Source organism: Cavia porcellus, unplaced genomic scaffold (assembly GCF_034190915.1).
Source record: "Cavia porcellus strain 051 isolate PalLab524CR breed Dunkin Hartley unplaced genomic scaffold, mCavPor4.1 scaffold_19, whole genome shotgun sequence".
NCBI lineage: Eukaryota > Metazoa > Chordata > Mammalia > Rodentia > Caviidae > Cavia > Cavia porcellus.
This window is the reverse complement of record NW_026947502.1, coordinates 22452197-22479022: the sequence shown is the minus strand read 5'-3', so window position 1 is coordinate 22479022 and position 26826 is coordinate 22452197. Positions and strand designations below refer to the sequence as shown.

Here is a 26826-nt window from a genome sequence, read left to right as displayed (position 1 = left end):
AAATAAGGCTGCTTTTCCTAAAGTGCATCTCCTCTGGGATGTTAATATGGGTTCCCTGAAACACAGAAACAAAGTTGGGAGGGGGATCTGTGTTCATATAGAATCTGGGATGCCAGCTAAACAAAATGAGACTGGTTTCTTTATAGCAGGACTTCTCAGAGTCTTTGAAATGTGAGTGTGCAGTATGGCTAATGCTGCAATAGATATGGATCATTTCTGGGTTGTGGACCCTGTTGGCTTAGCACCCATGCAATTGTATTTGGTGCCATACGCCTTGGGAAACACTTCAGGAGAACATGGAGGTAGGCTGGGAGGCTCTGTCCTGGGAAGGACCAGCGTAACCTCCATCTACTCAATAGTGACAAGTCTTGGTTCCATTTTGGGTTTATTTCTCATAAGAGAGATACATGGGCAGGCCAGATACAAACCAATCACCACGATTAGCACATCATCTCAGAGCTGCTCTCAGTACAAACAAAGCCAGTGCATTTCAGCATAGCGACCCTGTGCTAAGTGACAACATCCTGGGGTCACAAGGACAGTGAAGCATTAAAGTAAACCATGTCTAATGAGAACTGCTGGTCAGCACTCATGAGGAGCTCCCTAGGTGCCCAAAGTGAAACTAAGTCCTTTACATGCATCCCCTTGCAAATCACTACCAGGATCCTAGCAGGATTACTAACATTGTTATTTATGGATGGGAAACAAGAGCCTTGGAGAGAGATTAAATAATTCATCCAAGACACACTGCTTCTGGGAGTGAGAGGGGCTGGCTTTTGAACTCAGTATGCTGCACTCCATAGCCAAGTTCTCTATGAAGCTGTTACAAAAGTCTGTGGTCTGTTGAACACTCCAAGTATACAAAATACAGGACCTGTTGTACCCTCTACTGTAACATGCTTACTACCTGCATTGAACATTTTTTAAAAAAATCTAAGTCAAGCAGGGAACTAGCAATTTAAATGCAGGATGATTTATTTTTTGGATACAGAATATTTTTGTTGGCCTTTAGCTGCAGCTCCTAACCTTACCCTGTTTATATTTCTGACTCCTGGGAGCTGGCCCTCCACCAGCATCCTTTATTTCTATTTTTATTTTTTTGTCTTTTTGAGTCAGGGTCTCACTATTGCAGTTCAGGCTGTCCCTAAGCCCACTTTGTAGCCCAGGCTGGTCTTGAACTTGCAACCATCCTCCTTCCTCAGCTTCCCACATGCTGGGATCACAGGTGTGCGGCACCACGCCCCTCTTCAAACATCCTTTATTGAATGGTCATCTGTTAATGTTTATAAGAACACTGTGAGGCAGGTTCCATTTTGCAGATAAGAAATGGAGGCTCTGAAAGTGAAAATCACTTGCTTAAAGTCACAAAGCTGGCATTGCTGAGGCAGTGACTTACACCGTGGTCGTCTGCCTGCAACGCTTCCTGACCTGTCTGATTTTTCATAGGAGGCTAGTAAGGTACCCTCCAAATGTCAAAGGATTAAGGGGAACAGGTGCTGAGACCTCAGAAAACACCTTCAGTTTCTAGTTATTTTTCTTGCTCCTTCTTCGCCTGTCTTTCCTCTCTTCTCCCCCCCCCCCCCCGACCCCCCGACTCTGCCAACTCCTTTCGCCCCAGAAAAAGCCTCTGGGAATGAGCTGGTGTGACTGGAAGCTTCCCGTAGCCTCGGACACCTCCTGACAAACCTCTGGGGCCCAGACGCCCAGACTTAGCCCCCAGCCTGTGGGATTTCTAGCCTGGCTGCTGCTGTCTCCCCTCTTTACTGTTACAAAAACCAGTGGCAACAGAGAGCAGCCGCCTCTGACCCCGGCGTCTGATTTCCCCAAATGCTCGCCCTGTGCCTGCTGTTTCTGGCCTCTCACCGCCTGGTCTTCTCTCTCCTGCTCTGCTCCTCATCAACCTCCATTTCACTGAGCCCACTGACAGGTCAGACAGGACTGAGCGGATGGCCAGCGGAGCCCAGGCCCGGCAGGGGGTGGCAGCCTGGTGGGGTGCCAGACAGTGACCTGCTGGGTCCCTCAGAAAGAAAAGGGGCTGTCACAGTGGACACCTCAGAGCAACAAGCCGGAACTATTACTTTCCGCCTGAGGGGAGATCTTGTCTGGGGGTCCAGCAGGAGGATTGGCCCAGAGCTGAGAGCATTAATAGGGGGGCATGATGCTCTTCTTTTTTTGACATAAAGAAATACCTCTAGATGACTGGCTGGGAGTGGAGACCAGACTCAGCTACTACACAAGCTTCCACTTGATGAGGGTGATCGGAAGAGCTAATTCCTAACTGTGCCAGGCCTAGCGGTGCCTTTGCTGAGCCTACTACCCACTGCAGAGGGTCTCATTTAATTTCTACCTCTCCTGTGTGGGGCAGGTACTGTGAGCCACATTGTACTGGGTTACAGGATCTGGAGGCATCTGACCTGCATCTAAGGAACTGGCTGTTGCCACTTGCTGATTGCCACACACTGATTATGTGACCTTGGGCCAACTTCTTTACCTCCTGGAACCTCGGTTTCTTTATCTGTAGACTGGAAATAATAAGCATACACAGCTTAACAGAGCTCTATCTCAAAGGATTAAATGAGCCTTGCACAAAAGCATTCGTGCAGGGTAACCATTTGTTTATTCCTACTATATCTACATAAATAAAGGAAGAAACTCAGTCTTAGAGAGGTGAAGTTATTTGACTTCGGTGGGGGCAGTCACAGCAGGAAGTCACACACAGCAGGCCCAGCCTCTCCAAGCTTTGCACCTTGCCAAACCAGCTGTAGTTTAAGAGGCCAAGGTCAAGAGTCTTGGCAGGCTCCGCCTCTCCTCTTGTTTAAAGGAGACTTCCAGGGGGGCTCACACACCCACTGTAGTGGCCCACAGGATGGGGCAGTATTCCTAAGGGGGAAGAAGAGCAGGCTGACCGGGTGTCCCACTGAGAAAAAGGAATGGATCTGAGTTTGGATTTTCTTTGCATTAGCAAAGTAGCATCATTGGTAGAGAGTGACTCAAGTGTCATTGTCTGAATGCATTTACAAAAAACCCTACAGTGAAATTTATTCATCCCCACAGAATCTGCTGAATAAAAGACGACTGTTTCCCGCCTCAAACATTTCTCGTTAAAGCGTGTAGGCATTCAACTCATGTAACAATGAGTTGACCAAGACAGATAAGAACCCTGTGGATACGGACCTAGACTCTGAAAGGGGAAACAGACAATAAACAAATAAATGCATACTAGACTTTGAGAGTGTGACAGTGTTGCAGAGACAGTAAACAAGCAAGGCAAACAAATGGAGCTTGCTGGAAGAGTGGACTTGCTGCTTTAGGTGGAGGAGGAGGGCTTCTAGGAATCTAGAGGAAAGAGGATATGAGCCCTGGAAACATCCAGAGGAAAAAGCCCCTGGGCAGAGGAAGCAGCAAGTGCAAAAGCCCAGCATGGAAATCTGTGATATGTCAGAACAGGAAAGCAAGTGTGGGGCAGAATGAGGGAGAAGACGGAGGAAATGAGGTCAGAGTGACCCACTCCTGTAGAGCAATGGACGCCATCATAGCAATCAGAGGCTACTCTATGGCGGATGCTGCTGCCTGGGAACGACTGATGAACAAGACCTGATCTGACCCGGATAGAAATCCATTGCATTGCTCTGCGTAGAAAGACAGGCCGGGGAGGATCAATCATCCCTTGGCAAAGTTGGTAGCATGATTTGGTAAGAGGTTGTGCAGGAAGAAAGCTACTCACAAACCACTGCTTTAATGAGGAGGAACCGAGAATACAGGAGCCAGGTGAGGGATCATCTGAATGCCTGTGTGGTAACACGCACTGACTAAGATACCTTGTCAGTGCCAATGGCATGGTCACCTGGGCGGACAGTGATATCAGTGTCACTGATGCAAAGGCTAAGACTCTGGGCTATGGACCCCAGGTGGGCTGGGATTTTCTCCCTGTCTCTGTCCCTGCTGAGCCGTGAGTTTTATGAGTGAATGTAACAGAAATAACAGTAGAGGCTGCTAGCTTTGGGGACTGTAGTTTTCCTTTTCTGTACCTGTCTTTTCAGTGAATTCCCCTTTCTCTTCTTGATCCCAGATTTACAGCAGCTTTGACTTCCCTGGAAAATGTGCCACACAAGTGCTTTCAGAAAAAGAGTCTGCCAGAAGAATAAACAAGGAATTGAGAATCGGGAGAACCGGGCTCCACTCTTAATTCTTCTGTTTGACTTTGGGTAGTCTAACCTGTGGCCTCGAAGTGTTTCTTTCTGGTTAAATGACATCCTCTAAATGTCAGCGTCTAATTCAAAGACTTTTTGTAACCCTGTGCAAGCAAAGCAGAACATGTCAGTGAGCCACTGGGCTGTGATCTCTGAGTGAAAATCTCACTCATTTCCAAACCTGCGAGGGTGGGATGGAGGAGAATGCATTTTCCTAGGGAGTGAAAGGTAAGTTTCCGATGTGGGAATGCCTGTATCACTTGATATAATAAGCTTTTGACTGAAGGACAGTGCAGGTTTTTTGAGTCCTAGAGTGCCTGACCCTAAGACTCATGAAACCCACAAGGTAAGGGCATAGCGCCTCCTACTGGTTAGGCAAGCTCTGTCCTGATAGGGTACGGAATGTCACAGAGGGCAAGGGACCAGGGCTAGTCCTCTCCCAGCATGTTCCTTCCATCTCTGCTCTATTCATTTAAACACTTTTAAAAGAGGAAGATGACTCAGGAAGTTGGGGCCCTGAGCTGCCCTCTTTCGCCATGCATCTGTGACATGGATCTCAGTGAGCCTCAGGTTGTTCCCTGGGTCAATCAAGTTGCCATTGTTTGAGGATGTAGAATTGTGCGGCCTGTCTCACCACATTAGATGGCCCAGGGCTGCTATGCTTAAAGGAATCACTACCAGCACTTGAGCTCCCATCAAAATGACATGGGAGTGGCTCACACAGCGCCAGCATCATTTGAAAACATGTTAAAAAGTCCCAGTCAGACCTACTGACTCCTAAACTTGGGAGAAAAGCCCATTGATCCATGTGCAATCCTTTCAGGTGATCCTGGATTTCTCTGATATATAGTAACTGTGGAATGTTTTGTGGATATTAATTCACCTGTGCCTCTAAGCACCATACAAAGTAGGAACTAGCCTTAGCCCCACATGCCAGGGGACAACACCAAAGGACAGAGATGGAATGACTTTCCCACACACTGTAAGCGGCAGAGCTGGGACAGGCTCCAGATCTCCTGGGCTCCCTGCTCTTTATCATTCCACAGGCTGCCCTGTCCCTGCACCATACAAGAATGCCCAGGCACAGCACAGGAAACAAATGCAAAGGCCACGTTTTCTTCTCTGCTGAGAAGATGTGTTCAGGAACAATTCAAGTGGAAATACAAGGCTTCTGTCAGAGGGAAACGTGTGGCTAGGATTTTGGAAACCAAGGTGCAAAAGCAAATCCTCCTGACACTGCTATCTGCCCAGCCTGGTACAGATGCTCCATATGCCTACATTCGCACGGCTTGTGCCACCTTTTCCTCCTCTATCCTGCAGACAGACTGTGCTGCAGGGGCACCGGAGGACCCCACCAGCACTGCTGTACCTTGCCTCATGTCTCTGCATTTGCTGTTTCTTTCATCTCTCCTTCCATATTGAGTTCTTCTATATCTTTCAAAAGTCATGCTTCGCCTACTTCAGCAGTGTCTCCTCTGTGTGACCACAGCCCTTTAGCCTTCCTTACTGCAGCTAGTAGGATTCCACCCTGTCCCCATCATTCTGTGACTTCTTTGCAGGCAGAGTCTGAGTCTCACTCATCCATGTGCCCTGACATTGGGTATGGTCTTGATTATGTCTGTTGAATGTATAATGAATTTGGGTACACTCTGTCCAGAGTGTGGCCAGTTTAGGGGGCATTGTTTGCTATCCTCAGTGATGGCAACCAGTCTAATTAGGGCTGTAATGCAGGTGAGATAAATGAGGGCACCGGGGACAAAACTTGGCTCAAGCCAGTCATGGCAGATGACCACTCTCTTGAGGGTCCTGTCAGTAGCAGAATAGCATGAAAAAAAGAAGCATATAACATTTTGAGCAGGAAACTAGACTCCAGGCCCAGGTCTGACCTGCCTGTGATTTGGCCTTGAGGAAATTATTTTGTCTCTTTGGGTTTTATAGTTGCTGGCAACTTTATATTTGAGTCTTCTTGCATCTGATGCTCTCAGATGCCCATAAAGTAAATGACTTCATGATTCCCATAAATAAAAGATGTGGTGTCCCACAGAATTTCAGGAAACTGGAGCAGCAGTGGTGCAGATGAAGGATGACATACCCTATGACAGGGAAAGGGAGAGAATTTCCTTTGGAAAAGTTTGGTTTTTGTTGCAAACAGAGAGAAAGAGAAGCCTTAAGTAGAGAGGGTTAGGGCACCCTGTCGTTTTCTTTGGATTCACATTTGGCCACACAGTTCTGGCCCCTCTCCAGTCCCCCAGAGCTCTTGGCCGAGGAGATGGAAAGCCCACGAAAAGAGCACAGGCCTTGGGCAGCTGCTCCCGCAGCACTGCAGAGAATGCCTCGCTATTTAAAGTCCAAGTGCTCTCCTTTCCCCTGCTCGCCCCTGGCATTTCAGCGCAGAAGCACTTTGTGGCAAAAATTGCCTTCCAACTCCATAACTAAGGGAAAAAGCTAAGGCCGATAGTATTTTTCAGCATGCTGCAGAATTTGCATTGCTGAGGGAGCTGAGGGCGTCACGCATTCCTGGTCTGCTCTGCTCCGTCCCAGGCACAGCACTCGGATGTTGTGTGGGCTCAGGGGAGGGCTGTTAAGCTGGATTCTGCTCCTGGCATGGCTACATTTTGACTATGGAGCTTGGGTAGGACACCTCACCTGTCTGGCTCTCAGTTTGTTTCCATGAAAAGGACAGGTATTGCAAAAGAACTATTGGTTTCCTGATGCAGTGTAGGTAAAGTCAGTGCAGGGCTGGCCTCTGGTAAGGGTGCAATGCCTTGTCAGGTTTTGACATCATGTCCTCTGACATCAGGCCTAAGGACACTCCCTGTTTTGGGCATAGATTTCTCACATAGATGTGTTCCTAGGAGATGTTAACCTCCGCACTGGATTCTTCAACTTTGGCATTCTGGTCCTCACTGTTTATTGTGGGCAGTTTTCCTATGTAAACAGGATATTTAGCAGCAGTCATGGCCTCTACTCAGGAGGTATCAGTAGCCTATGTCTCCTACGACTTACGAAATGCTTCCCTACACAGCCGGGTGATCCTTGGAGAGCACAGCTCCCCTGGTAGAGAACTACTGATCTGCACTGGGTTGTGGGAATCATAGAGCTAACAGTAATGGCATCAGGACCTCAAGCTCATATTCAAACGCTGCTCACAGAGCACAGGAGGATTCCTGCTCTAATCCAGGCAGAGATTCTGGCCAAGGCAAGAGCACAAGAAGCCAATATACTGATATAAAAGTTACCCATTGGCCACCAGTTCAAACTGTAGTTTAATCCTTTAATTTCCTAAAACAAATCTGTAGCCATTTACATGATTAACTTGTAGATTATGTATTTTAATCACAATTTTATGATGACTCCTGGATGTGTCATCTAATCAGAGAAAAAATATAATCCCTTAAGAGACACTTAATAACCATTTAAACTACTAACGACTTGAGTAGAAAAGACAGAAGGTATTGTGTTGGGTAAACCTGCAAACTTGAATATCTTTTTTTTTTTTTTTTCTGAAAAACAAATTCAGTGGTGAAATAGATTTACTTAAAAAAGGTTTCCAATGGAAAGTCTTACTTTGAGGTGGTTTTTTTTTCTCTCCTAAGGTTTCTCTACAATAGTACAATTTCTGTACTTCTTTGAGTATTTTTCAGAGGCATTTTCCAAATTTTATCAGTGTTAGAAGAAATGTGGAGTGAGTTTTAAGGAAAAAAGCCGTGTATCCTACTGGCTGGCTGAAAGGCTGGTGGAGTCTTATTTTCTAGAGCCTCTGTACCTTTATCTTTAAGTTGGAAGCACAGAACCCCCTCTTTCCTCAAATTCTGCATCTGTGAATTCAACCAAACATGGATCAAAAATATTTAGAAAAAATACCTGGAATGAACAAAAGCCGATATTTTTCTGGCTATTATACCCTAGAAAATACAGTATAATGGCTCTTTATATATCACGTCCATTATGTCAGGGATCATCAGTAATCCAGATGGTTTAAGGTAAAAGGCGGGAGGAGTGTAGGTTTCCTGAAAACATGATGCCATTTTGTCCAAGGAACTTGAGCACTGTTAGATTTTTGTGTTCATGGGGACCCTAAAACCAATCTCACATGAATACTGAGGGATGGTTATAATAAACGAAGTAGACAGTTAGAGCTTAAGTAATGATACAGAGAAAGATACAGTGTGCTCACTTAGGAGTGTGACACTTACGTTAGGGAAACAGAAGGGATGAGACAAGAAGGGGCACTTTATAGCATTCTGGGGAAAGGATGTATGAGCTGAGGACAAGATGCTGAGAAGCCAGTCACTCATGGTGCCTTGGTTGGACATTTCTGGCCCTGGACCAATTAGTCCCCGGGTGGACTGAGCACACATAGGGAGGCTCAGCAGACTGGCAGAGTGGAGGCAGCAGAGTGCCCAGTGGGAGGGTGGGTGGAGGACTGGTTACAGAGGAGGGAGGGGACAGGAAGGGCCCGTTGGGTCAAGGTAATTAACACTTGATATTAATTCTAACTGCATGAGAAGGCTTTGAGGCCATGAAAAATCTGAGTAACTCTTTTTTTGGGAGCAGGGGAAGAGACAGGCTCTCAGCATGTAGTTCAGGGCGCCTTGAACGTTCTATCCTTGACTCAGTCTCATGAGTACTAGGGTTATAGGTCTACACTGCACACCCAGCTCTGATCTATATTTTTTATTTATATTTATTTATATTTTAGACCATCCCTTTGGCCACTGATTGGAGGAACAGGCAGCAGGTGGCAACAGCAGTAGCAGTCCCATATGGGGAGGTTGTTCCCATGATGCAGGTACAGAGAAAGTTCAGCATGGTGCTTGATGTATGCAAGTTCTCAAAACTCTTACTGTTTGTGATTCTCACAGGCACTGGAGAATGGTTTCTATCTTTTAAAAAGCTCAGTGAATAAAGAAAAACTGAACCCTTACCTTCAGTTTCCTAAACAGATGATTCTCTAGGCTAATGGGCCCATGTTGTGAAAGCTTACTTTAATTGTAAGATCCAAAATAACCTCACATCACTGTTGCCATGTGCTTGTCTAGAATAATAGCAGAGGCTAGTTTGGCTTCCTCCAAAAGATGAGAGACCCAGATCAATTGGCAGTAGCCTGAAGGCCAAGTTTTCCTAAGCTTTAGATACACTGATTTCCTCTCTGAGAACGAACCAGGGATTCTGTTTATGGCTCCAACTACATTTGCTACAAGGTCTTTGGATGGCAAGGGGAATCCTCATCCAACTCAATTAATAGAGCAATGTTGCCCTCTTACGCTGCCTCCCACCCAACCAATCCATCAACATGATTTGCACACATTAATCAAGGCATTTGCAATGGGTTCACCAAGCTTTGTTTCCTACTGGAGGAAGAAACTGGACCCTCTGGACTTGAGAACGATAATCTTCCAGAGTCTCTTGAGTCCCCAGCTTGGCTCTGCCAAATGCACAGACAAGGTGAATTATTAATTAACACGTGGGACAAATGCCGGAATAGCATCCCTGAATCATGTCAAACCAATTTGGATGGTGAGGGGATGGGAAAAGAGGGGGAGGAGGCAATGGGCGAGGGGTGGGATTCATCTGTTCCAAGTGCTCTGGCCACACTCCAGTGTTATTCCTCCTCATTTAGACCTGGCTAGAGTGCCTTGGATAGCATGCCCAGAGCTCAGGCCAACATCCACATCTCTTAACCCAAGGCAGCCTCCTTTGGAGCAAAACAAGGAAGCCAGCCTCACAGATGGAGGCGGGGTGGGGTGGAATACCATTCTGAAGAGAAGTGGGAGTGCAGTCCTAACTTTGGGAGGGAAATGAAGACTTGCTTGTGGGCTAAAGAGCTCCCAGCAGGGATTCCTCAGATCTGTGGCTTTGAGTACTCCCCTTGGGGCGGGCTGAAAAAGGGGGCCTCACACTGTGATGGGTTTTCTCTCACATTCTATGAACATCACATTCCATGGCAGTCCTGCCTCTTCTGCTCCTGCTGAACTCAGGTACTGGCTCTGTTACTCCTCGCGTACAGGACTGTAAAGAGCAGCAGCCCTGTGCTTGTGGCCAGGGAGCATTTTGCAGACACATGTCATGTTTGGTTTAGCATTTTCATAGAACAGTTGTGGGTGTCTAACACTTAGCAGAACCTCACAAAGATGTTCTTCATGACATGAATGAATAAGCTAATGGATGGATGGATGGGTGGGATGAGGGATGTATAGATGAACTCGTTCTCTAAAGACTGAGTTAAAGGCTTGTAAAATTTGGACACTAATATTCACTTCTTGAACTAGCACTGTAGAGTACTTTTAGAACATACTCATACTAATCATGCAAAGATGTTTGCATTAATTTCAATTTTTTCTTTCTGAAGTAAAATATCCCTCTCTTCACTTCATTTCTCTTGTGTCCTTGGAATTCGAGCAGTACTTTCTGGCATAGATGTTATGACACTGGGTTGGTCAGTCTGCCTCAGTCAAACTATAATTTGAATGAGTTTTCTTCAAAATGTGGTGTGCAGAGCATTGATATCAGATCATCTGGGGGTGCTTGGTATCCATGTAGTTTCCCAGATCCCATATCTGACTTAACTTACACTTTCAAGAGGTGGGAGCCCAGAAATCTGACTTTGAAGGATTCCATGAGGTTACATAGCACCATCCTTGGAAAGCACAAGGTTAGAATCTTGGTGGTTATATACACTGGACAATCATCCATATGTATTTGGTCTACATTCTAGAAAATAATATTACTATTAATAAGGTTAATGCTAGCAGCAGCCAATTTGTGAGACATCTTATATGCCAGGCAGCTTGTAAAGTATATAACATGCACATTTCCTACTTAAACTTCACAGCATCTGATGGAGTTGGTGTGATCATGCCTATTTTACAGACCAGAAAACTGAGGCCTCAAGAAGGGAAGTGACTCACAGAACTGGACATTGAGGCTGAGTCCAAAGCTAGGGTCTACATCAGTGTTATGTTAAAGCGTTACCTGCACAGAGACCAGGAAATCACGGGGAAGGTGCTGACGCACAGCAGAGGGGAGGAATACAATACCCTCAGTATAGTGAGGAAGCACTGATGAGAGGTGACACCTCCTTTTGGAAGGGTTCCCTGCCAACCCCACCACCTTGAGAAAGCAGACGAGGTGACCGCATAGCCTGCCCTGGCCTGCTCTCAGCGTCCCATGCACAGACTGGACAAGACATCCACAGGGATTGCACAGGGGCTGCAGACTCCTATGCTGGCTTGAAGTGGTCGGAAATGGGCTTTGTGCAGAAAGAGGGCTGGGGCTCCTGACTGTAAACTCTGGGTAATAAAGGGGTACAGGAAGGAGCGAAGGCTGTCTCTGCAGGCCAGACAGTCTAACGGCGCCTCCTCACCCTGTGGTTCCCACTTTTAGAGGAAATCTGCACCCTCTCTCCTACCCCTGGCTGTGATGAACTAAATCTCGCACCTCTGCCGTGGTGGTGATAATTAAATATTATCCGCCTGTCACTTGGCGCACATGTTGTGTGTATTCTCTGACTTTAATGAGCTGGTATTTGTCTTCTGTAAGCAAAAATATTTCTTTGAGTTCTCTTCTTTTTCAAATTGGGGTGAGCGGTTCAAGTGAAGATCTCTCACTATTAAAAAGACAGTCCCTGGCTGGCATGTCTGTCTGAACCATTTCTGCTTATTTTTCCAACTCTGCCACTGCGTCCTGAGGTGACAAAAGGTCACCTGGCCAGGAGGATGGGAGCAAAAAGACAGAGGGTTGACATAAATTGTTTTTGTGGAAAAATTCCAAAGCAGCCTTTTCTAACAGGGTTTCTCCTCTAAATAGCACAGAATACAGAATATGTTTGAGTGTAAATTTTTTTAGCTTTTCCAAGAAGGTTCTTTATCCGGTACCCTTCTACATGCATAGGAGAGAAATTAATTTGCCCCACGTAAGGATACCCTAGGACAATGGTTTGCAGAGAAAATCTGCATGCCAGAAATTTGTGAGAAATTCAAATTGTTTTGTAGGGTAGGGGGTAGGGTCCCGGGAATTGAACTTGTAATCTTGCACTTGCCAGGCAGGCATTTCTGATGCTGAGCTATATCCCCAGCCTTTGAAATCCAAATTTGGGACCCAGACCTTAGAATTCAGAAGCTGAGGTAAATCTCAGTAGTGTTTGTTTAATTAACTGCCCCATTTGATTCCACTGTAGGCTGAACTTTCAGAATTATCAGAGGCCAGAAACACCAAGCCTTATATCTATCACCGAGGAACCCAGGTTGAAAAAGTTTGGTAAAGGGCTCCAAATACCTCCATCTGTATTTGTATCTATAACTATCTCAGTTTAAAATGAAAAAAAAAATCATATCATTTTAAACTGAGGTTTTTTTTTTAAAAAAAAAACTAGAATATTTCTAGATGGAAAAGCGATTTGCCTTTTCCAGTTCACTTTGGAAGAGAGCTCTATTATTTTCCCCATTCATGAGATTTATAACAAATGTGTTCATTGCAGCTGCTCCCTGGGCCTGCATTCGTGTTCTGCCTGGTTGCCTCTCTGATCCAACGCCAGGTTTCTCAACCCACACAGCTTTTCCTGAGAACTCCCAAAGCAGGACAGAGCCAGGGACAAACTCCCATCCCCACCCCAAACAAACAAAAATAATGACATAATTAGTGTGCTGCAGGACTGGATCTGCAGCTGATGAGAAGCGGCTTTAATATTTATAAATAAACGGCAAAGTGCTTAGCGCACCTCCTAAGGAAGTAATTAACCATAAAAAGGATCCTCTGCATCAAGGAATCTCCTCCGAAAAAAGAACCCAGTTAATTGTGAAATGCTTACGCCAGGTGAGAGAACCGGTGTCTACCTCTCGCCTGACATAAGCAACTCTGAGCTACCTGGGAGTTTCTTTTTATAAGCACTGTGTGGAGCCTTTTTCTTGGTGGTTAATTACTTCCTTGGGAGTTTCTCTTTAATAGTTCCCATAACAAGGCCATTATTGTCTTTAGCATAATCACTGCCTCATTTGCTTTTGTACCCTGCTTTTCTGACACTTGGGCTCTGCCAGCTAGAAGGGACCCTGAATTGTGCCCGGGGAACCTGGTGCCTTGTCTAGCTCCACCGCTTCAGGAATTTGATTTTTGCCTGGTGGGCACCGGGACCAGGAAGGTGGATTGTGCAGTACACGTTGGGGAGACTGAGTTCCGGGAATGCCCTTTTCTCTTATGTGCTGCGTTCCAGCAGTCTGCTAGGCTTTCAGCTGCCGACACCCTGAACAGGGAAGGGAGCCAGGGAAGCAGCCCCTTCTGGAAGAAGAAGTTGATGTGTAAGCAGCCGCTGTGCTCAGTGAAATCACCAGGGGTACAGAAACAGAAACAGGGAACCTTCCCAGCAAGTCACTGGGTTCTGATGCTCACGGGGAAAAGAAAAGAAAAAAAAAAAAAAAGGAAAGAAAAGAATAGAACAGAATAGAACGCTGGATGTAGTTGTGCCTCACTTTGTTAAAAAGTGAAATCAAGTGGCTTTTGTTTTGATGGTGTTTCAGGAAACAGAAGATGAGTGAACAGCTCTTCAAGCTGCACTAGTCTAGAAACGTTTTTGACTGCACCCTCTATCTGGGTATGTATAGCTGTCTATTTATGAATTATATATGTATGAAGGCAACCACAGACTATGGCAATTGCAAGAAAGAGAAAAACCAAATATCCAATACTCTCATCTGTCACCCTGATGCAGTTCAAGCCACTTGGGACCCTGAAGCTCACTCCCCGGGCTTGTGAAGCTAGGGGCTGACTTTGACTCGGTCACTAAGACTTTTAGAGTACAGCAACGGACACACATTTCTGAATAAACAAATGCTTGCACTCATGGACAATTTTACATCAGGAACAACTTTTTCCCTGAGTAAACTCTGACCTCTGACTCATTTTGGTGAGTGTGGCTCACACACTTGTGCTAATGTTTGGAGGGGTGGGCACTACATTAAGTTCTCAGATCCGGTGGCCCTGTGCTAATGCGACCTCATTTAGCCTAGAATCTTAGTTTTTTTTTATGCCTAATGTTCCATTGTTAGAGTGGATATAACAACAGAACATAATAAAAATTACTTTCTTTAAATTCATAGGTGAACTTCATGCAAAAATTCAAAATATCTGTGACATAAATGGGTTAATGCTCTATCAGGAAGTAACATGCAGGAACCTAGCTCTAAAGTTTAGAATAGGGATCAGTGAACATCCACAGTGGCCCAGAAAGAGTACTTTGGGCCTCGACCGCTGTGTCACGACCTTGCTGTCACTCACTTTCACTGAGGGTAAGGTAGCTGTAGACAGACATAAAGAAATGGATATTGCTATATTCCAATAAGAGGAAGGTGAAATTTAAAGGGTACAAAGCTTTCAATATGCAATATCAATAAATTTTAGAGACCTACTAGAGTGTAGTCGATGGTATCTATAGCTAACACCACCATATAAAGAAGGTAGTTATAATATGCCATGAAAACCAACCAACTTCCCAGTGATAATAAGAGTGGGACGGAATCTTGGTAGGTGATGGAGAGATTCGTGGCCTTGAGGGTGATGAGTTTCATGAGTGCATACTTACTTCCAAACTCAAAAGGGTGCGTGCATCAAATACAGGCAGCTATTTATGTGTCAAACACCTCAATAAAGTGGTTAAAACAACTTTACATACACTGGTATTTGAATTCCACATAATATTTCCATCTCACAAAATACTATTCTTCTTTAGACGTTAGACTATGCCTCCAATTGTTAAAAATATTAAAACCACGTTTAGCTGACAAATGGGACTTCACCCATGGGCTGTGGTTTGCTGACCATAGATCAGAACATGCAGTTTGGATTCAGAACTCAGTTTGGGTCCCAATTTTCTCCTGGGGGTTATATTAACTTTCAAAAGTTACTCAATTGCTTTTCAGGCCTCCATTGCCTTATCCATCATGTGACATCTTCAAAGGCTGTAGGATGAAGGGGTGCATTGCTCATGACAGTGTGAAGACCACCATCAATGATCGTAACCATCAGCCTTGAAAGGTCCGGCAGGGCCAGACATCCCCAAAGCAGTGCCAGCACCCAGCTACTTTCCTACAGTGATGGGTACCCAAAGCCAGCATCAAATTCCGGTGCCTATACCCCATGTGTCCACCAGCACAAGGACATGGATTCTCTGCTGCATTCACTTCAAAGGAAACGTTACAATGACATTCGACAATAGTATAGGGGAGGTCTTTCAGGAGAAAAATGACTCGTGACAAAGGCATGTACAACATTCTGTTCTTGAGGGCCTGGGAATTAGAAGACGCTCACTCACCTCCCTCATTATCCTTGTTATCAGCACAGGAGGTTTCCATGGCAACGTTGCATCCGGGCCCTCTCCAGCCGGTCTGGCAGACACACTGCCAGCTGTTCTGACCCAGTGTGCATCTCCCGTTACCGTTGCACAAATCAGGGCAGCCATCTGGTTGGAGAAATGGAGAGAATGAGAAGGAGGGACATGAGGCCATGCTGGGGAAGCAGGAGAGCCATGCAAAGGGGAGCAAGCCTGCAGGGCAGCCACTGGGCCAGCCTCACAGTGGGGCCCATACCTGCCGTCCAAAGGGTCGGGGGAAGCAGGCCACACATGCAGTTGCAAGACGGAGTGGGGTCGCAGATGCAGGGCATTCCCAAAGACAGCTAACCTGGGTGCAGGGGTCAGAACACTCTTCCCAAAGAGGGGGATCTGATGCACATCCCAGACAACTGCACCAGTTCTCAGCTGACAAGCAGGCTTGCTGGGATTTCTAGCCTCGCTCAGGATGGATGCTCCCTCAACAAAGCTTGCCTTCCCTGGCTTGCTTTTTTCCTCCCTCTCACCTCTTTATTTGGTTTCCTTCCTCACTTCCTTCCCTTCCTCTTCCATCCATTCCTTTCCTCTTTTCCCTCCCTTTTCTTCCTCTTTCTGTTGCCTTCTGCAGAAGAAAGAAAATTCCCTACGAGCCCAGGATGGAGGCAAAATGCCATTCATCTTTCAGAGTTTTAAAGCTACATTTATGCATGATTTTTCTCAAGCTTCTTGTGATCAAGAACTGGATGGCTCTGTTGGGCTATTTTCATATTCTTATAATACTTAATTTTAAGGGGCACTTAAAAATGTTGGTTGCTTATCATTCACCCTATTTGTGGCAGACTTAAAAATACTGCAGAATATGAAGGCTGTCAAAAGAGTAGGTGCTGGATGCCATGAGTTGGGAGAAGGTGGAGGAATCTGCCTCTCTCTATCTCTCTATCCCTCTATCTATCTATCTATCATCTATCTATGCGCATGTACATGTAGGAAGGGTGGTGGATTATGGGTAATCTTGGACAAAGGGAGCGTGGGGATGCTGGGGGTGTGTTTGCTGAAGACAGACAGTAGTACGGCCTACAGAGACTCTGTTGCTCTTTACAAGATGGAGAGAGAGGCCCTGCAATGGTGGGATGTGGCTGCATTCACAAAACCTATTTGTTCCAAACAATTCCTAGATATATTTTCATTTTTCTTACTTTATTGAGGCATAATCTACATGCCATAAAATTCACCTGCTTTAAGCATACAATGCAACGAATTCTAGAAAATTCACAGAGCTGTGCAATCTGCGTATTTTTTAACTTCATTTAAATGTACCCCAATGACCATTCATTTGATTGCTCACCAAAAAGTGCTGTAAATTCTCTACATATTTATCATGAATCCTGCTTCTCCCTCTTCCACTATCTCCATCTCTGTCATCTTCTTTAAATACCTGTTTCTCAGAGCCAGGCATGGTGGCTCATGCCTGTAATCCCAGCACTCGGGAGGCTGAGACAGGAGGATCGTTGTGAGTTTGAGACCAGCCTGGGCTGCAAAGTGAGCTCAAGGCCAGCCTGACCTGCATAGCGAGACCCTGTCTCAAAAAAAAAAAAAAAAAAAAAAAAAAAAAAAAAAAAAAAACCAAAAACCAAAAACCAAAAACCAAAAAACAAAACAAAAAAACCTGTTTCTCAGACACACACAAGGTTGGCTAGGTCGAGCCACGGGAGGGAAATGAAGCATTTTGATGGAAGTAACTGATTTGAAGCCTTCCTGGCCCCAATCTTGTGAACAGAGAGTGTACATCTCCCCGATTTCCTCCTCAAATCTCAAAGGCCTTCACCTAGCCTCCTCCTCACTTCTCTCAGGTACCCCAATGACCATTTATTTGATTGCTCACCAAAAAGTACTATAAATTCTCTACAACTTGGGCAGGTGGCACTAGGGGCACTGCAAAGGTCTCCTTAGAAGGAGGAGGTTCTTGTGGGTCTATGATTGAGTTCTACTCCTCAGTGCTTGTTCTCACCCATCCTTTTCAGAATGTGGTCTGGGTTAGAATCTGAGAGAAAGCAAACAACGGAGAACCTGCACTGGGGGATGTCTGTAAGGAAGCCGGTCTGTCTGCAAAGGGCTGGGCATCCACATTTTTTTTTCTGCTGCTGCCCAAAATGGCACGAACTGCAGTGTGCAGACAAAGCACCCATGTTTACACACACACCTTGAGAAATACATTCTTGGTCTCCACACCTATCCTCACAAAGGCCAGCTTCACTCCCCAGACCTTTCCATCCAGTGGGGTGGCCACGGCCTTGCCTGGAAAATCAGGGACGTGCTGTCTGGTCATACTGTGAGCAAGTGTTCCCAGCAAAGCACATCGCCATTTCTGCAGGAGCAAAATGGAACTGGGGAAGAAAAGCCCAGGGGACATTACACAGGTTCTCAGGGAAATGAGATCGTCTCCAACCTCCTGCCACCTCCAGCTTTACAATTTCTTCCATGAGAGCTCTGGGGAAATGGATCACAGAGGATGTACCAAATGACAGACCTACTTACATTTTGCTCGGCGTGGTCTCTATTCTATGCGCTTTGTTATTTAGCTACTTTGAGGTCTCATGTCTGACTAGCATCACACCCAGAGGCTCCACAAAAGCCTTATTATGTAGCAAATCCACGTCCACTACCTAAAATTCAAATTTGCAAACAGCACCAACATGTCAGTCAGCGATATGCACACCACGTATGTCTGTTCTTAGACTGAATGAGACCTTTCCTCCCCCTGTTCTTTCTCTCTTGTCCCCCCCCCCCCCAACCAACTGAAGTGAGATAAACAGACCACAGAAGCAGGTTTTCTTCACATCATATGAGGAAGATGAAAACACGAACAGTAGGAAGCTGGCAAATCTCTGAGAAGTTTCAGGGCAGCTGGGAATTAATGGACAGGACTTTGCTTTTAGCTTGAAGAGGAAGAAAGCAGCCTTGGTAGGTGCGTGGCGTTGCTAGGCAACCCCAAGCTACCCCTAGCACAAGATCATTCTGCTGGTGGCCTTCTGAGGAGGTGATTCTTTGTGTTTGTAAAGTGCAAAGCCAGATTCTGCTTAAGGAAAAACAAAACGTAGGAAGTAATTAGTCTAGAGGGCAAATGGGTATCAGGTGGCGGCTTTTCTCTGGAGAGGATGCTATAACTGAAGTTGGACTGGGCTTATGGGCTTATACTTGGGTGTCCAAGAAGTCTCCTATATGGAGTCTTCTGGATTTCAGGCTAGCTCTGCTGACTTCCTTGAGTGCCTACCTCTAAGCTCACTGATTTAAAGTCCTGTAACGTATCCTCTTTGATTTCCTGTATATGCAGCTGGAGAGAGCTGGCGGCCTGGAAGCTTCAGGTTCTATCAGGACCCTGGACCCTGTACCGGTGGCCCACAATACAGGCAGTTTTGTCCCCTTCTTTCTCTCTTTAGGACATTTGACAATGTCTGGAGATACTTTTTGACTGTCATAATTTGGGGAGTGTGCCATCTGACATCTGGTGAGTAGAGGATGTTGCTTAACACCCCATGAGACACAGGATAAACTTCTACCACAAAGAACGCCATGGCCCTAAACATCACTTGTATGAAGGTGGGAAAACTCTGCCCTAGAAATAAGGCTCTGAGAGATCTGAGACGTGGTTGTTTGCCATCGGGTCCCAGAGGCTTGCCTATTCTCAGGCGCACAGGAGCTGCTGAATGAATGGGACACACACAGATAGCGAGCGCTCTGTCACTTCAGCCTGGTCTTTATCTAACTCTTCTGAGAGCTAGGAAAAGATAGAGGGAACTCCCCTCTCCAAAGTCAAAAGCTTTCCCAGAGAAAACTTTCAAGAGCAGCAGCAATATCTTAGGTTGGTTTTGTTACCTTCCAAGCAGCTGATGTAGAAATTTGTGATTAAAAAACAAAAACAAACAACCCTACTCAAACCAAAACACATTCAATAATACATTCTGATGACTCCTGATTCAACTTCAGTCTTCTGGCCTCCAGACTGGAGTCCAATTTGCACCTCACCATTTCTCTATGTTTACCCATAAGCGTCTCCAACTCAGCAGAACTCTACCTCTTTCTCCCCTCCGCTCTGGCTCCTTAATCAATGAATGGCACCTCCATGTTTTATTCCACAAGAATGAAACCTTGGATCAATCATTCTCAGCACTTCCCCACTTCCATAACTTCTCTGATCTCTTGTATTTCATCCCAACCAAGTCTGGCCAAAGTTTCCTCTTACTTGTAAGAGTTCTGCTACGGCCAGATATAAACTTGGATGTCCCACTAAAGGTCCGTATGTTAGAAGCTTGGTCCTCAGTGTGGTGGCAATAGATGGTGTGGATTCTTAAGGGGGTGAGGACTAGTGGGAATTCTTTATGTCACTTGGGGTGTGCTCCAGGAAAGGATTGGGGGACACCAGTCTCTCTCTGGTTTCCTGCCCTGATAAGCTCTTCCTTCTGCATGAGCTCCTGCCATTGTCATCCACCTAAGTGACACAGCCCTGGGGGACACTCATTATAACCTATATCAGTAGTGGTGAGCCTATGGCATGTATGCTGCAGTCAGCTGTTTGTCATCATTGAAAGCTCTAAGAAGTTCACCATCTCTGCTATGCAATGCCATTTGGACGTCTAGCATCCAAAACTGTGTACTGAAGTCTTTTCTTTATAAAGCTGGCTTATCTCAGGTATTTCATCACAGTAATGCAAACCAATACAAAGTCCTGCCTGTCCTTCCTCCTAAATATCTTAGAATGGACCTACATGCCCTCCTTACCACCATTATGTTACCAAACCATCCCCAACTGTTATCCTTCATCCCCATCCCATTAAAGCCTTCTAAATGGTTTCACTGCCATGGATACCCCTGAAACACTTTGATAGCTGATAGCTTTCTACTGATCACTGGCGCAAGTCTGAAGTTTGTCACCTGCTCGCAGACTTTTATAAACCAGCTCACACTGCACCAGCCCATCTCAGTATCACTCTGCCTTTCTGCTTGTCTCTCCTCACCTCCCTAACTTCAAGCCTTCAGGTCTCCATGAAGAAGTCATCTCATCCTGGGTGATTTTTCCACAGACCAAGCTGGCTGCCACGGCAGTTTCACGTTTATGGTATCTTATCCACCACAATGTAACGCCAGTGTCCAGCACTTCCTTTATGCTGGCTAGGTCATCCCTTGGCTCTTACCATCTGCTGTAAAATCATCTCATAAACTATGTATACAGTCTAAATTTTGAATAGTATACCTAGAACTGTGTAGTGAACAGTTGCCCTGGGCACTGTTGTTACTGTGTAGACCAGTTTGGTAAAGGACCGCGTCTGGCTTCTTTACTGCTAGATTGTCAGTACTCAAAAAATAGTTGGAATGAATGAATAGACAAGTGGTCCCCAACTGAAATCAGCAGTGGAAATCTCTGGTGGAAATGGAATAGCTTCTGAGACTTTCCTGCACAAAAATACCAACCACAGTATGTCTATATATATAAAAGGTTCTGTTGCTGCAGTTACCAGGTAGGCAAGCTTCTTGCCTTAACAAAAATTAGGCACGAGCAAAATAATGTCTACAGCACAGTAAAAGTGGAGCATAAATGCACTTGAAGAAAGCTGTAATTACCATAAAAGGTTTTTCCCCCTTTTTTTTTTTTTAAAAGCATCAAGATATGTTCTGCCATGTGCAGCAATTTGGATGTAGAAATAAGTGGCTAATGTTGCATAAGGGGTCTGGAGAAAGAAACGGGATTTTATCATTCAACATTGAGCACGTCTGACAAAAGCGCAGAGACAGCACCCTACGCAGCTGGGGATGCGAGCATCCGCATGAAGCAGCTGCGTGTAAAAGCTGACCGGGGACAGGGACAGCCACGAAGCGCGCATCCCTGTTTGGCTCCAGAGATCATCAGCTGAGCTGTCACATCCTGGGATAAACCCTTATGGAAAATTCGTTATCTCATTTCAGGGACAACTGTAACCTGGACTGGAGTCAGGGTTCTGAGTGTTCAACCTGTACCTGCCTCCTGCTCTCTGTCGAGCTTGGTAGACACAGCTTTCTGGGCCTCCGTCTGTGGAAACCCTGTATTGTACCAACTCATCTTATGTTTGTCATTCCCAATAGAATACAAGCTCCAGGAAGGCTGAGATTTTTGTCTCCTTTGTTCAGTGACATATTCTTTTTTTTTTTTGTCTTTTTGAAACAGAATTTCACTATGCAGTTCAGACTGGCTTTGAGATTACTTTGTAGTCCAGGCTGATCTCAAACTTGCAACAACCCTCTTGCCTAAGTCTCCCGATTGCTGGGAATACAGGTGTGAGCCACAATGCCTGGCTAGTGACATATTCTTACAGTCTAGAAAAATGACTTAGCAAGGGATAACGACAAGACTTATTTTGTACAGATGTCAGTAATGTTAATTGCAGTGATAAACACAAATATTTTAACAGAACTTGGTAGAGCATATATTGTTGCTAGCATTGATACAGCTGTTACTATTAATATTACAATTAGTGGTAGGCTCTGTTTTCAGGGTACAGACCAGTGCTACCCATTTCTTTTCCTGTTTCCCAGATGAGGAAAAATACCCAAGAGCCTATCCTATTAAAGTTAAAAAAGCAGGGGTTTCTTGGGTATCCTCAGTGCATGACAGCATCAGGTCCTAGGAAATCATCGCTCTCTTTGTGACCACCAGCCAAAACTCTAGCAATGCCACATTAGTTCTGCTGAGTGAAAAGAAAATGCACTGATGCTAATGGCTTCTGTGAGGTCAGGAGAATTGAAAGGAGAATAAACGGTGGCGTTTTCGCTTGGGAAGAATGACAACTTTCCCAAGCTAACTTAATGAGGGACACCGTCTCCCATTCTATCCCTGCAACTCTTGTCTACTCTTTTCCTGAAGCTGCGCGTCCCTAGAATTGAGGGGGACATCCACGCTGGACATATTTAATAATAGACTCTGCCACTCCATTTCAGAGCTCTTTCTGGTGGAAGGCAGCTGAGGTGTTGGGGATCAGGGATCACCAGGGGGTCTGTAGCCATTTATACCAAACAACAGTGGCGATGCTCAGAAAATTGATCTGATGCTTTGAGGCACCCTGGAGAAGACCTCCAACTAATTTTAGAAGACTGGCTGCTAAAGAAGAGCTCTGGTCTCTAGAAGCCAGCAGGGCTCGTCTCTCTTGCTCACCCACGTGTGCAGCATGGAGCTGTGAAGGAGATTCGGTTTCTAGGCACAAACTGGTGTGGACACACAGTCGTGGGCCCATACTCGAACAGTTGTCTCTGCTGTGCTAGAAAAAACATGGAAATCAAGAAGCAGATGTTTCCCTTTGTTTCAACAGCATCTGTATGTCTTTAAGGGTTTGTGGAGGTGCACAGATGCATGATGCTGGGCAGTCAGGTGCTGGGGAGGCCAGAGTCCCTTCCACGGTCCACTGCGGAGGAAGATCTGGCTTTTGTTCATAAGGAGGCAGCCACAGAATGAGGCAGAGCCTCAGTGAGGCGGTATAAATGTGGATCCAGCTGTCTACGCTGCACGTGTCCTGGATGCACCTGGTTCTCACTGATGCGCATCATTTCTGTCTGCCTGGGAAAAGGCAGGCAGAGCCTCAGCCTTGGCTGCAGAAAAAGGATGAACTTCGAAAAACAAAACACGAGCCCCTTCCCATTTGAAGAAAAGGGGGAAAGGGAGACACGACTCTTGATTTGAATCATTTTGATATCGCAGACTCTTAGTACATTAAAAAAATTAAGTTGAAGACCACAGGCACAGAAAATGAGAACATAGACAGTAGTAACCAGGAATTGCTCTTCCTGGAGGGTCCTACCTCAGTCACCGAGTGAACCCTAACTGACTCAGTATCCCCCAGCCATGCTGAGTCCAACACAACAAGACCGTGCTTCTCTTGGGTGCCTCTGTCTCCTCCCGGAGCCATACCTTCCTTAATTCCACTTGGCCTAATCAAAGGAGGATGTGGTGGGCTAGTCATGGGAGTTGGGTTTCACACCACCCCATTCTTAAAGCGCACACCAACTCGTGCCAAGCCCCTGCAGAAAATGCCCCAGGAGTCCTCCCACGGCTTTAGATTAATGCGGTGTTCTCAAAGCATGGTCTGGGGATTGGCAGCACCAGCACTGCCTGGGAACGTGTTAGAGATGTATGCTTCTGGGCTTCATCCTCCATCTACTGGGTCCTAACCTCTGGGGCTGCCAGCCATCTGCACTGCAGCAAGCCCTCCTCGAGGGGCTCCAGATGCCTGCTCTGTGTGAAACCACTGCTTTAGGATAAATCCTAAATCCCTAAGAGGGCCTCAAGGGGCCTGCATTTCCTGGGCCTGCTAATCTCCCCCTTCTTTTCTCCCACCATTTCTGTCTCTGCTCTCTGGGCTTCAGCCACAATGGCCTGCTGTCTTTTGGAACATAGCCTTGATCCTTCTTTGGCGTTTTTGCAGATCTGTCTCCAAAAACTATGCTTCCTGCACCCACCTTGGCCAAAGCCACTCGTTTTGGCATGGCAGGCCCGGCCTTGTCAGGGATGGCTTTCTTGACTCCCACCTCAAGGATCTTCCCATCCTTCCGGGCTTTCATAGCACCATCTCCTCCTCCTTGTCACACCCATGAAAATCTGAATTCTTTCGTCCTTTAAAACAGTGGCTCCGAAATTGGCTGCACGAATGCGCTGACTGCGGATCTTGCAAAATCCCCATGGTTGGCAGCACCACAATTAAAGAGGAATCTCTGAAGATGAGACCCGCATCAGTATCTTTCCCATTCCTTCTTTCTTTGGTGCTGGGAATCGAACCCAAGGCCCTGCTCCTGCTAACCATACGCTCTACCACTGAGCCACACCTAACCACCCTCCCCATTTCTTTTCTTTCTTTCTTAGATTCTTTTTCCTTTTAGCTTTCCCGGTGATTCCTACATGCGGCAAAGGCTGAGAAGCAATGGTTTAAAGCCCACCTCCCTGGGAGGCTCTAAACCTCCAGAGTGAAAGAAAGACTTTGGCTCTGTTGTTTATGGCTGTGTTCCCAGTGCTCACCCCAGTGCTTAGCATTAAACATATTTGTTGGATGAGCGCATAAAAAAACCCTGTGCAGTGTTTCTTTGCTGTTTCACTGTGTCCTTGATTCAGCAGCCAGGTAAAAGGAAAAGCATCCGCAGGCCTGCCCCAGGCCCCTGGCAGGATGACACGTTCCCCAGCAAAAGCGGCAGCTGCGTGCTGCGCGGCACCTCAAACCAAGCTGATGACAGGCGGGGGCTGAGTCTGTGTGCCAGTGTGGGTCTCTGCCTTGCAACCCGCGAGGAGCAGGTAGCTCCCTACTGCAAGAGACACACTAGAGTGCCCGGTGATGTACAAGAGAAGGCACGTTGTAGATTAAGAGGGTGACAAGAGTTACACAAAGGTAGGGATGACAATAATAAGAAAGTACAATGGTTTAATTTGGTTCTTGGAGGATAATCAAGTTGTTGTACCTCGTGTCGCTTATTCCCACAGCTGTCCAGCAAGTAATGAATGTGGTACCTACTGGTATGGAAATGGGGAAAAGGCGCGACTTTGATTTCTTATTTGTTATTTTTAACCATCCAATTTCTACACCCACTGAGCATCCTTATAGCCACAGGAGGGTCATAAAAATACAAATAATACCTAGGAGGCCTTTGGGCACGGACTTGTTACTTCTGCAGGGCTGCCGATTCTCTTTTAACTAGTGTAAAACCAGGCCAACAGTAAATTGCCATTTTTTTGTTGTCGTTTCTAGCAGTTTCAGAAAATGCAAGGAAATCACTAAATGTTTGCTTCTTACAGATTTTAAAAGGGTGAGGCAAAGAATCTGCCCCAGGATGGACATTCCGGATTTTAGGAAGCTTCTAATATAATAACAATAATATCAAATCCTAACCAACATATTTCTGTGTGCCTGACACACACACAACATCATTAAGTCATGCAATGGTCATAATGCTATGATATGGGCAGATCATCATTCTGATTTTACAAGTGAGGAAGTGGGGGCACAGAGAATCTAAGTAACTTGGTCAAAGCAACACAGACGGTTAGTTATGGAGCCAGCATTTGACGTCAGGAGATAAGCTCCATAGTACCTGTCCTTTAACAGTGGACCGAGAGTCTCAGTTTGCCTGGTATTGTTTGGGTTTTAGCACTGAAATTTTGCATCCCACAAGAACCTGGGTTACAGCTGATCCATGGTAATTGCTCATGATCAAGAACAGGAAATGAGGACTGAGGCTTTTTTACTGACATGCAGGCAAAAGGTTGGTACAGATAAAGCGCCCCCTAGGGCAAGGGAGATGTCAACTTTTGTATTGTCACTTGTTTCACTGTGTGGTGTGGGTTTTCCAACAGATTGCATTGTCTCCTAGGGCTAAGGAATCTGGCCATCCCTGGGTCACTGTGCCTTTCACCCCTCAGTGTTCACAATGGGCTGGTTCTAGGATAACTAAATCCTTAGACACTGAAGTCCCTTATATAAAGTGGCACAGGGGCTGGGGATTTAGCTCAGTGGCATACGAGCCTGCCTTGCAAGCATGTGGTCATGAGTTCGACCCTGAGTACTGATAAAAAAACAAAATGGCACAGTATTTGCACATAACATACACAGCCCTCTCATATTCTTTAGGTCACCTCCAGGTTACTTCTAATTCCTAGAGGAGTGTGAATGCTGAGTATGTAGTTATGGTAAATTGTTTAGGGAACATGACAAGAGGAAAGAGTCTGCATATGCTTAGTACAAATGCATTTTGCTTGCAGAACCCAGAGATGGGAAGGCTCAGCTGTGCTTACAGTGGGCTCAGAATTCAGCTGCCTGAGTTCAATCTCAGCCTTACCCCTTGGCTAATCGTCACCTATGAAACCAGAGCAACAAAGTACCAGCCCTAGAGAGTTGTTGAGGTTTGTATGAGAGAATCTGAGATGCATGGCTTACAGTAAATGTACACAATACAACAGACAGCTATGGTGACTACTGTTATTACTGAAAGTACCCTTAATTGGGCACAGCAAGGTCTGTGTGTGGCTTAGGAAAGTCTTTAATTTGCATGCAAATTGACAATGAGGCAGACTGCATGCTTTTGATCTACAACAGGATCAAAGCTGAGTATGGTGGGGATCTAGAGTGGGAGGTCACTTTGGGCAACAGAGCAAGACCTTGTCTCATAAAAAAAGAGAAAGATCAGTGCAGTATGGCCACAATTCCAGGAAGGTGCCCTCCCAAGGCTTAAGTGGATATGAGGAAAATGAGGTAATTCCCTGGGACTCCCGTTCCATGTCTATACGATGGATGCAACAAATAATGTGCAGAACTCCCT

General features: G+C 45.8%; 1 protein-coding gene across 13 annotated transcripts in view; it reads right to left on the bottom strand.

Moving 5' to 3' along the window:
• The window catches only part of Tenm2 (teneurin transmembrane protein 2), a 1173780-nt gene that overhangs the window by 71564 nt on the left and 1075390 nt on the right, over positions 1 to 26826 (bottom strand). For all 13 annotated transcript variants that reach the window (XM_063230744.1, XM_063230743.1, XM_063230746.1 and 10 more), the window contains one exon: positions 15493 to 15639. In XM_063230744.1, the coding sequence (XP_063086814.1) occupies positions 15493 to 15639 (147 nt within the window). The remainder of the gene's footprint in view (positions 1 to 15492; positions 15640 to 26826) is intronic.